Below are 13,675 nucleotides of genomic sequence, written 5' to 3'. Positions count from 1 at the left end.
CTTCCAGCGCCCGGCCACCCAGTCACATTACGATGGCGCCAAAGAGGCCCCCGCCCTCTGCCCCTGTGGGACGGCATCAGAGGTGCTGACACACCGCCACGTGTCACCCACGGACAGAACGCGTTGGTACCAGTTCCTTTTTCATCTCCTTTTTGTTTTTTCCAAAACAGGTAATAGTTTTTGCAGAGCAAAAGAAAAAACGAAAAGCAAGCACACAAATATATAAAACCTTGAAGGTCTCCCTCCACGTCTGTCCCGTCTACACCGCAGCCTCCAGGCTCCCGAGAGCGACCTGTGTGTTCCCCTGCAGTGTCGTGTTTACATACGTGCCAGTGAATCTAAACACGCATTTCCATTCTCTCCCCACCAGTGCACTGACCTCTTTATACGACATTCTGCACTTTGCTTGTTAATTGTTAATAATACATCCTGGAAAATTTCCCACAACGGGACCCAGAGAGGAGCGGTTCCGTTCCAGCCGCAGGGGGCTCCGCTGTGTGCACGTCCCGTAAGCCAGGGAACCAGCCCCCTGTTGAGGGGCACTTGGATTTTTTTTTTTTTTTTTTTTTTTGCGGTATGCGGGCCTCTCACTGTTGTGGCCTCTCCCGTTGCGGAGCACAGGCTCCGAATGCGCAGGCCCAGCGGCCATGGCTCACGGGCCCAGCCGCTCCGCGGCATATGGGATCCTCCCAGACCGGGGCACGAACCCGTATCCCCTGCATCGGCAGGCGGACTCTCAACCACTGCGCCACCAGGGAGGCCCGGCACTTGGATTTAACACCAGCTTGTCAGGGCACAGCTGACGACATACGGTATCTTACAGCAACAGGGCATTTCTTCTTCTATAAGTAATTAAGCTGTGTTGGGTCTTTGCTGATTCGCACGGGCTTTTCTCCAGTTGTGGCGAGTGTAGTTGTGGTGCGCAGGCTTCTCATTGGGGTGGCTTCTCTTGTTGCAGAGCACGGGCTCTAGGCACACGGGCTTCAGTAGTTGTGGCTCGTGGGCTCAGTAGTTGTGGCTCGTGGGCTCTAGAGCACAGGCTCAGTACTTGTGGTGCACGGGCTTAGTTGCTCCGCAGCATGTGGGATCTTCCCAGACCAGGGCTCGAACCCATGTCCCCTGCATGCGCAGGCGGATTTTTAACCACTGCACCACCAGGAAAGTCCCGTGTACACCTTTTTTTGTTTTACCAGTGACAAGACAAAAAAAAAACAAAGGAAGATTCTGGGAGAGGGGAACACTGGTTGCCTCTCCAGGGAGCCCGTGGCATCTCCAAGGAGTACTCCGAGCTCAGCCTCCCACCGTCTCTTGATCTAAGTGACTCTGCCAAGAATCCTGGACCAGCTGGACCCTCAGTGAGGGTTGGGGACTTTTGTCAAGAGACACCCAGACCACTGCATGTGGTGGCCACAGCTGAGCAAACACACTTCCCCCACAGGCCCCTTGACTTCGGCCAAGTTCGTCTTGTCAATTAACCTGTAACTCATGAGGACTTTATGTACCTAAGGAATTCCAGACACGTGGTGTAGGTGCAAAGGAACATTTTGTGGGACATCCAAGTGAGACGCGCCTGCTGTGCACTGAACTTGTACTAAAGGGCGTGTGAAGTCATCTTGGCAATTTCTGTGAAATCACTGTCGGGTGCGATCCCACGTGAGGGTCCGTGCAAGGCACCTCTTTTAGAATTACTGTCAGGAGACACCGTTTCCCTTGAGACTCTACGGTGGGCCATATGATTCGTTATGTTTCCCTCATGGCCCTGGCTTTCTGAGAATTCGGGAGTCTGACGCTCCGTCAGGAAAACCATTAACCTCCTGATGACCTACGTGCACCCTCCCCGACCCGACTCCCTGGTCTTGACCTTTTCCTTCCTATTGGTTCTCAACCCCCGCCCCACACCCAGGGTGCACTCGGTAACATCTGGAGACATTTGGGGTTGTCTCAGCTGCTTGGGGTGCTACTGGCATCTTGGGGAGAGACCAGGGGGCTGCTAAATGTCCCGCAAAGGACAGGACGGCCCATTGCCTGGCCCCAAATGCCAACAGCGCCGAGGCTGGGAACTGGCTCTGGTTCCTCTAACGTTAAGGCTCTGTGGGCAGCTTCTGAGACTCTGAAAAAACGTGTGAGGACCCTTGATTCCTAGAGCTGGTGACGGAATGTGGGAGGGTGACAGGCACTGTCCACGGGGAGGGGTGCGCTGACAGATGCTGTGACCACAGGGCTGACGTACACACACTGTGACGAGTGGCGCGCGCACGCACGCGCACACGCACACGCACACACACACACACACACACACACACACACTCTCTCTCTCTCTCTCTCTCTCTCTCTCTCTCTCTCTGTGACTGCAGGGGACCCACCTTGAGGAGCCTGAAGGCCGTCATCCAGCACGTCCGGCTCTGCTCGTCCTCGGCACAGAGCAGCCGCAGCTCCTTGGCCTCGTTCCTGACTCTGTTTGGCTAAAGGAGACGAAGGAAGACCCCATGAGCGTCACCGAGAATCGGACACACAGCTCCCATCAGGCAGGGCTGAGCCCATACACGGCAGGACCTGCCAAGCATCACTCATACTCTGCCGGGCACGGACCGGCTCTGGGCGGTTGTGGCCACTTAGTACTTAGCTGAGTGGTCAGCTGTCCTCCCACGGGAGATCCTGGGGGAGACAAACAGGAAAGAAACCGCCAGCCAGGGGAGGCCGACGGGGCATCTAGCTCCGTGCAGAGAATGCTGATTCCTGGGAGGGGGACCTGCTCTGGGGTCTCAGAAGGAGGTGTCTTCAGTTGCCTCCCAGGAAGACGGAGGACGCAGCTGTGGGAAGGGCCTGCTGGGTGAGCCGGTGTGGGGAGAAGCCCCCGGGGCTCAGGGCTTCTGGGGCATCTGAGTGGCCCCAAGGATGGACTCGTGGAAAGGCCCAGGGGGTGAGACCAATGTCGCCCCAGAGCAGGGGAGCGGAGCAGGGCAGGCAGCGGAGGCAGGTGGTCCCACTCAGAGGCGGGGCCGGGCTGTGACGGAGGAAAGCCTGCAGGCATAAGCTTGGCGGGTGTCCACAGGAACCGTCCGACCGCAGGCCCGGGGGGCAGTGCTGGCGGGGACACTGGCCCAGCTCTCCGCCTCGGGAATCTGGAGGGGGAGGGGGGTCGGAACGACAGCCCGAGTCCGCTGACGCTGCGGGCGAAGCAGAGGCCACGATGCCCGGCACGTGGGCCGGGGGAAGGGAGCACCGGCCGCCTGGGCCCCGACGGCTCCAGCCCCTCCCGAGGCCGCTTCCCACCAGCCTCTCATGCACCTGGGACTTTAGCTGGCTTGCAGTCAGTTCGTATCACTTGTAACCAAAGAAGTTTCACCAAGTGAAGAGAAGACGGCACTTTCGGATGGAACGGGCCCCTTGTGCCCCGTCTCCTCCTCGGGCTCAGAAGGCAGCCTGGCTGGGGACTCGGGCTCGCTCACTGGCTACCCGATGTGGGTAGTGGGGCCGGGTCAGTGCCCACCCTGTGAGCACCTGCGAAGACCCAGGAAGACGACGGGGATAGAAGCCTCAGTAGAGGGTCTCGTGCACAGCGGGTGTTCAGTAAGTATCTACTGGTGCGACGACCAGCATCACCACAGCTTCTCCGAGGGGGGAGGAGTGGGCCCCCCAAAGTGTGTGTGTGCGCGCACACACAGGCATGCACACGTATGTCTACATGTGTGCATGTGCTCGTTCACATAGTGTGCAGGTGTGTACATGCACATGCACGAGTGCACATGTGAGCGTATGTGTGAGTTTGTGTCCTCACACACGTGCACAGAGAAAGGGCAGAGCTGTGGTCACCCCTAGTTTAATGTCCTGGGGACGCCAAGCCAGCACAGAAGGTGTCAGCTCACTCAGTACCCTGGAGGCCACCCAGTGATAGGCTGGCGGTCCCTGAGCCACTGGGCCCGTCGACGGGCATTGCCCATCACAGACTATGCTTCTCTCTGAGCACCTGAGGGACTCAAGGACGGACACGTCATAAGCACACAAGAAATATTTTTATATGAATGAATAAATCTAGTGTGAAACTACGTTTCTGTTAAAAACAAACAAACAGACAAAAAACAGCGCCCAAGAAAGGAGGTCCCTGGTTTAATTCCGAAGTGCCCAGTGGGATGCTGTCTGGGGGTCTCGGAAGGCCTGAAGATGGGGTACCTTTATGCAGAAGCCGTAGTCCGTGGGGGCACCGTACTGCTTCCTGCCGGCCATCAGGGAGAAGATGCGGCTGTCCTCCAGGTCGGCCAGCAGCTGCAAGTGTCTGGGCTCCTGCAGGAAGGCGGTCAGACTTACGGGGGAGAACTTCTCAGCACAGACAAGAGCCAGTGTTTCACGCCCCCGTCAATAGAGGGCAGTCGGTGCGTGCTCTCAGCACCTCTCCCCTCTGAGGGTCTACAGATTATAGCCATCGTGTAGAATAAGTGCTAAATTAAAACCACATCCCGCAGCCCCCGTCGAAAAAAACCCACCCTCCCAATTCTCAGACAGAAAACGGTTACAATGTTATTTGACACTCTGCCAAATCAAAGCAAAAAGTGAAAACCAGAAGATCTGGAAGCTAAGGTCAAGGTTAGGAGCACACACTCAAATGCAGGACCCAAGGCACCTCTGCTACGCTGTGTGATCAGAGTCCAGCTGCGTCCGCAACCGTCCCACCTCCTCCTGAACTCCCCACCCCGCGTCTGTGACCTGCTCTAGGCTACACACGTCCCTGGGCTCAGCACTCATGAGGATGATGCATAAGCCACACATCAGAGCTGGGAAATCAGGAAGTTACCCTCCCCACTGCATCTGATGAAGACCCTGTCTGCAGAGGGAAGGGTGGCCGGCCACGCCCCTTCTCTCCTGCGGCTATGCCCCTCCCTGGTGACCACGTCCCTCCTCCCCAGAGGCCACGCCCCCTCTCCAAAGGCCACCCGCTGCTCTCCTGACTTCCCGGAGCGGCAGGACTGTGGCCTGATACTGGCTCAGCACTTTCCCCTGGGGTCCCCGGCTCCTCCACCCTCTTTCCTTCGAGAACAGAACAGACCGCAGCTCTCGGGTGTAAAAGCAAGGCCAAGGTCAGCTGGGTTCGTTCCCACGGCAGGCGTCCTCGGATGTTACAGGGAAGAGTAGGTCAGAGGTGCAAAGACACCAAAGGAGACCCTGGCAAGGCCAGCCCGCAACACCCCAACTGTCCTCGGAGTCGGGCAGCCGTCTTCCACCCCTCACCTCCTCTTCCCACTGGGGATGCACACAAAACCGTAATTTATTCCACGACATACCTACAATAACATGTATTAGATTGCCATTAGGGCGGCAATAATCAATCAAATATCCTGCGGCGAGCTTGGATGCCAACTTCCAAATTATAGAAACTAAGTAAGCATCTTTCAAGGGACTCAGGCAGGCAGGAGGCTCTCCTCCCAGCCCACAGAAGGGGCCCGCCAGCTCGGGGGTGGGGGAGTGACACAGCCCCGGGATCCCTAGGTCTGTGTCTTCACCTGGTTTCCCAGGTGGGGCTGTGCACCAGGAAATCTGAGTTTAGCTGCTACACAATCAGCTTAATAAGTCACAAGCTGGGCGGAGCCCAGGGTGCAATTTAAACTGAAGGCCACGTTTACTTGGGACCCTCCCAGCCTGGTGCGACCGGCGGTCACGGCTTGAATACTCACCTTTGAAGCTCCCTTCGTGGAGCAATAGAGGCCGGACCGCCGCAGACACACGTGCAGCTTCTTCCACGACTTCCTTCCCAGCTCCTTCACGTGCAAAAACCCTTGAATCTCAGGACAACTACTGGAGTTTAAAAAACTCTGTTGAAGAGCCAATTTTAAAAGTCAGATAACGCCGACATGAAAATACGGAAGCAGACATATTACCAGCATCGCTGACACCGGAACATTTTACGAGTTACTAAAATACTCTTTTTGGGTTAAACTGAGTGTTTTCAAGTGATAGTTTTCCTTTCAAAAGTCTTAAAATTCCCATCTAAATTGGGGTTGCCTAAAACATAATTAAGTGTTTAAACATACACAAGCAAATGGACTTTTCTAACTCTGACGGAAAACACAAAGTCATAAATCTCCTAATGGACAGTGTGTTTAAGCATCCTGCCCTTTATTCTGGTTTCCCATAAAAATCCCAGTCTGATCCCCAGAGCTGGGGCAACAGAAGTGCCAGGAGCACTGATTACGAGCAGGTGGGCTGGGAGCAAGCATCCGGCCGTCACTTTGACCGCGTGCCCTCCAGGGAAAGCTGTGTATCCAGTGTCTGTCCAGCTCCTGGAATGAACACCCTCGTGACAGCCTGCTCTCCCGCCAAGTCCTCCCACCAGCCACACCTCTTTCTTCAGGGAGGAGAGGTCAGATCTGGGGTGACCCTGGTGGGTCCCCTACACTGACTGAGAGGGACCCAGCTCTTCCTGCAGATGGTACAGGCCACCTGGGCAGGTCCTGGCGCCCCCGGGCAGTGCTTCTGGCACCTCAAGACATCACCGTGCACGCTCACCAAGCATCAAGCCATCTCGGATCAGGCAACGAAAAAGCAGGAAACCACTTTACCCTCCTTGTGCACAGGCCACGATAACTTAGTATGACAACTCTCACCCAGGGCAGACAGATGCTCTGGTTGGAGGGCCCAGGACACAGCACAGAGGCTTTCAGCTTCCAGAGGCGGAAACAAAGCAGGAAAAGGAGGGCTCAGGGCGGAATTCTGTAGGAACTACAGTCTAGTACTTTCTCGTATATTCAGTGCCACCTGGAGAGTGCTGGTTGCCTTAGTGAATGGTTTATTCCCTTACTACTTAACGTGCTGTTAAGAGAGACGTCTTTAGGGTTGCAGAGGAATATCCCGACTTCCTGGTAGAGCAGGAGGCAAAGGCAAGTGTGGAGAGGCATCCGATGGCCCCTCCGCTGCGGGGGCGGGGGAGGGGAGGGGAAGGCCAGGTTTACTTGGAAGAGACCTCAGGAAGCAAGGAGACAGTGAAGACAGGTGTGCTTGTTTTTAGAGTATAAGAAGTTCCTTTGACAAGATTTTTATGGCAACCCAATCATTTTTCACTACCAGGTGGACCCAGGATTTTCGTAGAGATTTCCAGGGAGTGGTGCTCGGAGACAAGGGGAGCGGTTTGCAGAGAACACAGGACCTGCGGCTCCTCCACCCGGCCCTCCCGCTCCGATGGCCTCTAAGTCAGTGTATCCTGTTTCTAAGTGTTTGTTTTGCTTTGAAGGAGCCTGGCTACATGCAGCTTTCCCAGGGAAACACTTATTTCTGGTTACTCTAAATTCCACGAGGGGCCAAGGCTCGTACGTGAGTAAGAACGCAACCGCTCCAAGTTTCTACCAGGCCCCCAGGACAGCCTGAGAGCTTCTACTTAGAGACTCCAGCAGAAGCCCCTTCTTGCCCAGTACCTGCAAAAGCTGGGTCTGACTGCCGTTGGACTGCTGGCACCAGGTAACCATCTGTTCTGGGAAGAAATTCTAGGCCGTGGAAAAACAAAGATGTCAGAGGTTAGCTTAAGAGTGGGGAAAAGCACACTTACAGGTATGCCAGTACTGAAAACTTTCCTCCAGGTAAAATTATGTACAATTTGTATTTTAAATGACCATCCTTTTTGTTCCTTTATCACACAATGTAAAACACTGACTTCAAAAGGCTACATTTTCCCTTCAACGCTGCGCCAAGCTTGGAGTGTCTGTGATGCCCACTATGACCCACGTCTGGCAGTGCACCAAGGCAGAGGGCTGCCACGTGTCCTAACTCAGGGGCACAGATGCGTGGCACGAGATAAAGAACCCCTGAAACTAGGAGATGCGCACAGAGATGTGAAGAGGCCTTCTCTGCTGCGTTACCCAAAAGCAGTTACCAAATTTCTTCCTTTCAATAAAAAAGCAGCTAAACTATCAGAACCAGAAGCTGATGCTGGGACCTCTCCCCCCGTTGCTGCTGCCGTGCCTCAGAATTAGGACTGGCGCTCATACCACGGCACGTATGAGGCTCCCATCCTGACATCCCAAAAGGCAAGGGCCCCACCCCACAAAAAAATAGAAAAGAAAAATCAAGGAGAGTAGCTCAACCCATCTGGATTTTGATTTCTCCACTGATTCTTCCCCCAATAATCCCAAAGTAATACTTGCTATTTGCAGAGAATAATGCTTTTTATTTTGCTGAGTATTTGACTACGTGACTCCAACTGAACTAAGAACTTTCAAAATAACTGAAGAAGCCCACCCCACCTCTCTCTCTTCATTTAGAGACTAAGCCCCCCTCTCCCACTCCAGCTACTGGGAGAAGGTGATGGTTACCTCCGGCCAGAACAGAGGCATTTAGTTAAGCATCAGAGAGAGAGTTTCAAGCCAGGATCGCTTAGTTAACTAGCAAGTCAGATTCTCAAACCCAACCGCCACCCGCTATACCTCAGTTATCTTGTGACCTGCTACTATGAAGCTCAAGTACAAACTGCAAGATTTCAAGGGTTCCAAACCCCAGACTCAAAGAGATAAGACTCACCGTGGGATTTTTGAAAAACTCGTATTTTGCATAATTCTTCCTGAATAAGAATTTACTTTCACTTGCCATGGTGCTCTCTACCTGGACCACCAGCTCATGGTCTTCCAAGCACCTTTCTGCAGAGGAAAAGTATTGTGTGAGATAAACAGGCAGAACCTTCAAGGCAGCCTCACAACCCATTACAAAACCTGCTTGACTTTTCTGTTCCTCTTCAAACATCGTGAGCCAAGACGAGGTCAAGAACCAAAAGTAAATCGAAGCCTCTCTCTAATGTGTCATCTCCAACGCATAGGAGGTCTTAGGACACAGAGTATGCGCAACTCAGGTCAGTCCTTACTTTCATATACTTCTCAAGTTGGCATCAACAGAAGGCTCTGCGCAGATGATTTTGCCTTTAAATTAAGAAATGTCAACTCTTGGAAAGAACAGGGACTCTTAATGACTGGGAAAATGTCCCAAGTCACAGAATAGTGGGAAGGCTCTGAGCCAGGAGGACGCACGGGCGGGGCGCGCAGAAGCAGGACGGCTTTGATTTCGTGAAACTTAGGGCGTAACACGGGAGAGAGCGGGCTACCAGCAGGAGCCCGTCCCCACGCCTGGCTGCCCGCCGGAGCCCACGCTAATCACGCACACCCCGGAGCTGTTCTCACGGCGGGACTGTGCCGCCGGGAAGGACACACACGTCGCACAGCACTCGGGGGAGCGTGCACGGACACACGTGCTTCAGTGCCCGACTCGGCAGCGGCATCACCCTGGGGCGGCGTTTCCCTCACAGTCTGAGCACTCTGGCTCCACGCGGGGCACGAGAGGCACGTGGCCTGACGCCCTCACGTGTCCCTGCACAGCCTGCTGACCGGGTGGCAGGGAACCAACCACGTCCAATAACGGGACATGGGACAGGAGCAAACGAGCCCAGGGCGGCTTCGACGTGTGAACTGAGGCCCAAACGGCGGAGTGGGAGATGCCACGAAATCGACACAAACGCCCCGTCGGCCCTTCCCAGGTCCCGCGCTTCCTTGCACACGGCCAGCGCGACATCCCCAGAGAGTCCCGTCTTCCAGGAAGGATGAGGTGTAGGGTGAAAGCGTTCCCGAGTCAAAGCCATCCCAGAACGTGGGAGAACTCCTGCCCATGAAGGACACGGTCACCAGGCCACTGGTCTGAGCCGGGCCCCGCTGGCACACAGAGCGCACGAGGACAGGTTGTCCTCAGTAGAGACACAGTTAGAGCCTGAATTTCCTCCCCAGGATGAACAGGAAGCTCAGGCACCTCAGGAAGGGCCAGACCTGGCACCCCCAGTGAGCCACAGACAGGCCCACTGGTCCCCGGATGAGGCGGGACCTGGCAGGCAATTCAGGAACCGCACCCCCTGCCTGATGACGCCCCCAGGACAGAGCGGAGGAACCAGGGGCAGCCTGAGCACGGTTCCAACGGCTACGTCTGCTGCCAAGATAGGGCTCAGCACCGTGTCATTCATTTAAAACAAACCCGTGACTTTCCTTGAGATTTCTGCTCAGAGAAAACATTTCTGTGGTTATGGGGAAAAAAAACAACTATGGCCCAATAACCTGCTGATGGTTGGTTTATAGAATTAAAATTTTTTACCAGGTACAATAAGGAGTAAGAAAAGAGCGGGTGGACCTAAGTGAGGACAAGGCAGATGTCGGGTTTCAGGGGCACAGGGCCCTCCCAGCGGGAGCCACTGGCTCGATGGGGCCCCAGGATGCTACATCCTGGGCAGGCCCCTCTCCTCCCAGGCCTAGCTACCTGGCACAGCCACATACAGCAGCGTGAATGGACTGTGGGCGGTCCCGACAGGAGGTGCTTCTCTGCCCCAGGCCACTCCGCTGACCCCACGAGGCCTGGGAGACCTACAGGTGGAAAGCAAGGCCGCTGCACCCTCTGTGGCCAGTGGTGGGACCAGGACTGAGCTCCTCAGGGATGCCAGACCTGTCGGCCTGGCCTCCCACTGAAGGCCCGGGACCTGTGCTCACAGCTTTTAAAAGGCCACCGGGACAACCTCAGCTCAAAGCTCTTTTTGTCCAGTTCTGATTTTCTCTATGATTCTAAAGACACGTATTTTCAGATGACCTCAGGCAACAGTGTTAAACGATCACATCACCAGCTACAAATGTCATATGATCACAATGGCCTTAAGTAAAACGGCCATGGGACTTTTCATCCAAAAGGACTTTTTGTACAAATGGGAGAGGAAGACGTTCCTCAAAGGGTATTTGTAGTTTTCTGATTTCCGGAACTAAGGCCACCATCTATACCGCCACCATACTCCACATGAGAGACACTGGAAACTCAGACAACTCAAAAAAAAAAAGCATATTTTGTAGACTTTTCAATGATGGCCATCCCACTCCTGGGCATATACCTGTACAAAACTCTAATTCAAAAAGATACACGCACCCCTATGTCCATTGCAGCACTATTCACAACAGCCAAGACATGGAAGCAACCTAAATGTCCATCCACAGAGGAACGGATAAAGAAGATGTGGTACATATAGACAATGGAATATTACTCAGCCATAAAAAAGAATGAAATAATGAACGTGGATGCAACCAGAGATGATCATACTGAGTGAAGTCAGAAAGAGAAAAACAAATACCATACAATATCGCTTATATGTGGAATCTAAAGTATGGCACAAATGAACCTATCTATGAAACAGAAACAGACTCACAAACACAGAGATCAGACTTGTGGTGCCAAAGGGGGAGTGGGGGAGAGAGAGGGAAGGATCGGGAGTTTGGGGTCAGCAGATGCAAACTAGTATATATAGGATGGATAAACAACAAGGTCCTACTGTACAGCACAGGGAACTATATACAGTAGCCTATGATAAACCATAATGGAAAAGAACATAAAAAATGATGCACATACGTGTATAATGGAGTCGCTTTGCTGTACAGCAGAAATTAACACAACACTGTAAATCAACTACACTTCAACTAAAAAAAGCAGCGCATCTCACTTCTGGGGCCGTGCAGCAGACACAAGAGTCCTCAGCAGAAACCTGGGTGGTCCTGAGGGGTGAGGTGGGGCTGGCAGACCCAGCGCCCGGCCGACGGCACTGGGAGGTGTCGGCATCTCACCTCGCTGCCCCCTGAAGCCCCTCACCACCCGGCGCAGCCCACGTAACAGAGGCGGGAGCGCTGAACAGCTGCCCAGGGCTTCCCGGGCTGTGGGGAGCCGTGCGCAGCATGACACGCCCACAGAACACATCCCGACATCTGGATCTGCCCCGTAAGCAGCCTTCCTGCTAGTTGTGTATTTTAGTGGGGAAAGGGTGTCATTTTGTGCCTTTCAGAGGTAACAGACACAGAGGCAGAGATGGACAAAGATCAGCCTGCAAAGGCCACTCTGAGCCCCAAGGCTGAAGGCAAGGCGGCTGCTTCTCCCGGGCCCCTGTCTGTGCAGATGTCAGCATCTGGATGCGCCGGTCATGCGACAGGGCGGGCGTCACGCCCTTCTCATCTGACCAGGAACCCAGAGCAGCGAACAGCCCGAGGAAGGGTTCCTGCTTCTTCCTGAGATGTTTCATCCTGATTCACACGACAGCAGAACCCCCACCCCACCCCCCGCCAAATCCTTGAGATGCACAGGACCTGACTGTGACCCTCCTCGGTCGACGGTGCTCCAGGCTTAAAATTAAGTCCTAGCCTCTCCCGCTGACCCACTCTGACGCCCGTGGTCACTCAGGGCCCGTCTGTGGGAGCCCCTGCACTCCCAGGGGGATGGAGTTTACAGGTGGGCCCATTTTCAAGTTCACGGGGGGCACCAAGATGCTATTTTTCATGCCAAAGTTCCTGGTTTTCGATATTGCTTTAAAGTATAGTTTGTGTACTTGATACAGCTGCAGGCCGGCTGTGTAACATCCCTACGTCCTCTGCCTATTAAGGTGTCCTGGCTGAAGTGAGCCTGGCTGCTCACCTGCAGACAGGAGGGCAACGCTTCCCAAGGCAACGGCCCCATCCCAGCCCCTGCTGGCTGGACTCGGGGGCTGTCCGGTGGCACTGGCTGGGGACAGTGGTTCCACGTCTGAGCTCTACCCAAAATACTGGAGCCGAAACATCCCATCCAGGCTGGACTTTTGGGGCCACTAACGGTTGGAGAGATCAGGAAAGGCATGAGTTCCCGGGAAATCAGGAAACACAGGACACGGTCACCTACGACCACTGACACTCAGGGCTCTGCCCCGAGTTTTCAAACCAGCAAGTGGTGCAGGAGCCCTCAGTGGGGACCAGGAGGGGCCCTTGGACCCGGCTCTGGCAACAAGCCCAGTTCAGAGAGACGGCAGAGAGGGTCCCACCAGCAAGAGGTGCTACCCATGCCGGCAGCTGCCACGGTTCCTGCCCCTCCGCGAGCCTGATGCTCTGGCCCCGCGGGGACCCTCGGGGGCTGCAGACCTCACACACGCACGTGGTCTCCTGCTAGTGGAAAGGAAGCCACCTCGAATGGCTGTCCTGGAAACTGCCCCATGTCTCCTAAATCATCGCTCGTTTCCGAGCGCAAAAAGGTTTCATACTGTTAAGGATGGGATATCTTAGCTGCAAAGGTCGGCATAGTAACTGTGCTTGGAAAGCCTCAATTCCTAAGGCTGCACATCAGCTCAGTGCCGGAAGAGTGGCCTGCTCACCCCTCCATTACCGGGGACCGGTGGAACCACCGGCCTCAGGGCTCTGCAAGCATCATCTCCCTTCGGCCTGAGCCGCCAGCCTCGTGTATGTGCAGGTCCCAGGAGCATCCCCAACGTGCACCCCATGAGACAGTGACCTTCTAAAGGGACAATCGGTGACTGGGGATGAAGGGCTGGTGGCTCTGCTCTGAGGATGGGGGCGGCGGACTCATGTGCCAGGGGACCCAGGAACACGCCCAGGACGCTGTCAACCACAGAGAACGCTGCACACCCCACCCAAGGGGGTTTATGCTGAACCACCACAGGGAGCTGTGAAGGCACTCCCACAGCCCTGCCCCACGGGAGGCGTGAAACAGGGAACTGGACATCTGACCGTTAGATGCTGGTGGATAATGGAAGGAAGAGGATTTTCACCTAAATAACAACTTAATGGATCAAAAACAATATTAAATAATAGGCTTGGGGCTTCCCTGGTGGCGCAGTGGTTGGGAGTCCGCCTGCCGATGCAGGGGACACGGGCTCGTG

General features: G+C 54.7%; 1 protein-coding gene across 4 annotated transcripts in view; it reads right to left on the bottom strand.

Moving 5' to 3' along the window:
- Positions 1 to 13,675, bottom strand: part of GRB10 (growth factor receptor bound protein 10) — a 188,523-nt gene that overhangs the window by 24,187 nt on the left and 150,661 nt on the right. For all 4 annotated transcript variants that reach the window (XM_060108876.1, XM_060108877.1, XM_060108875.1 and 1 more), the window contains 5 exons: positions 8,500 to 8,615; positions 7,401 to 7,469; positions 5,667 to 5,804; positions 4,171 to 4,281; positions 2,364 to 2,462 (listed from right to left, as the gene is read on the bottom strand). In XM_060108876.1, the coding sequence (XP_059964859.1) occupies positions 2,364 to 2,462; positions 4,171 to 4,281; positions 5,667 to 5,804; positions 7,401 to 7,469; positions 8,500 to 8,615 (533 nt within the window). The remainder of the gene's footprint in view (positions 1 to 2,363; positions 2,463 to 4,170; positions 4,282 to 5,666; positions 5,805 to 7,400; positions 7,470 to 8,499; positions 8,616 to 13,675) is intronic.

Source organism: Mesoplodon densirostris, chromosome 9 (assembly GCF_025265405.1).
Source record: "Mesoplodon densirostris isolate mMesDen1 chromosome 9, mMesDen1 primary haplotype, whole genome shotgun sequence".
Classification (NCBI taxonomy): Eukaryota; Metazoa; Chordata; class Mammalia; order Artiodactyla; family Ziphiidae; genus Mesoplodon; species Mesoplodon densirostris.
Note: the sequence above shows the minus strand (reverse complement) of the source record. Positions and strands in the feature narration are given on the sequence as shown.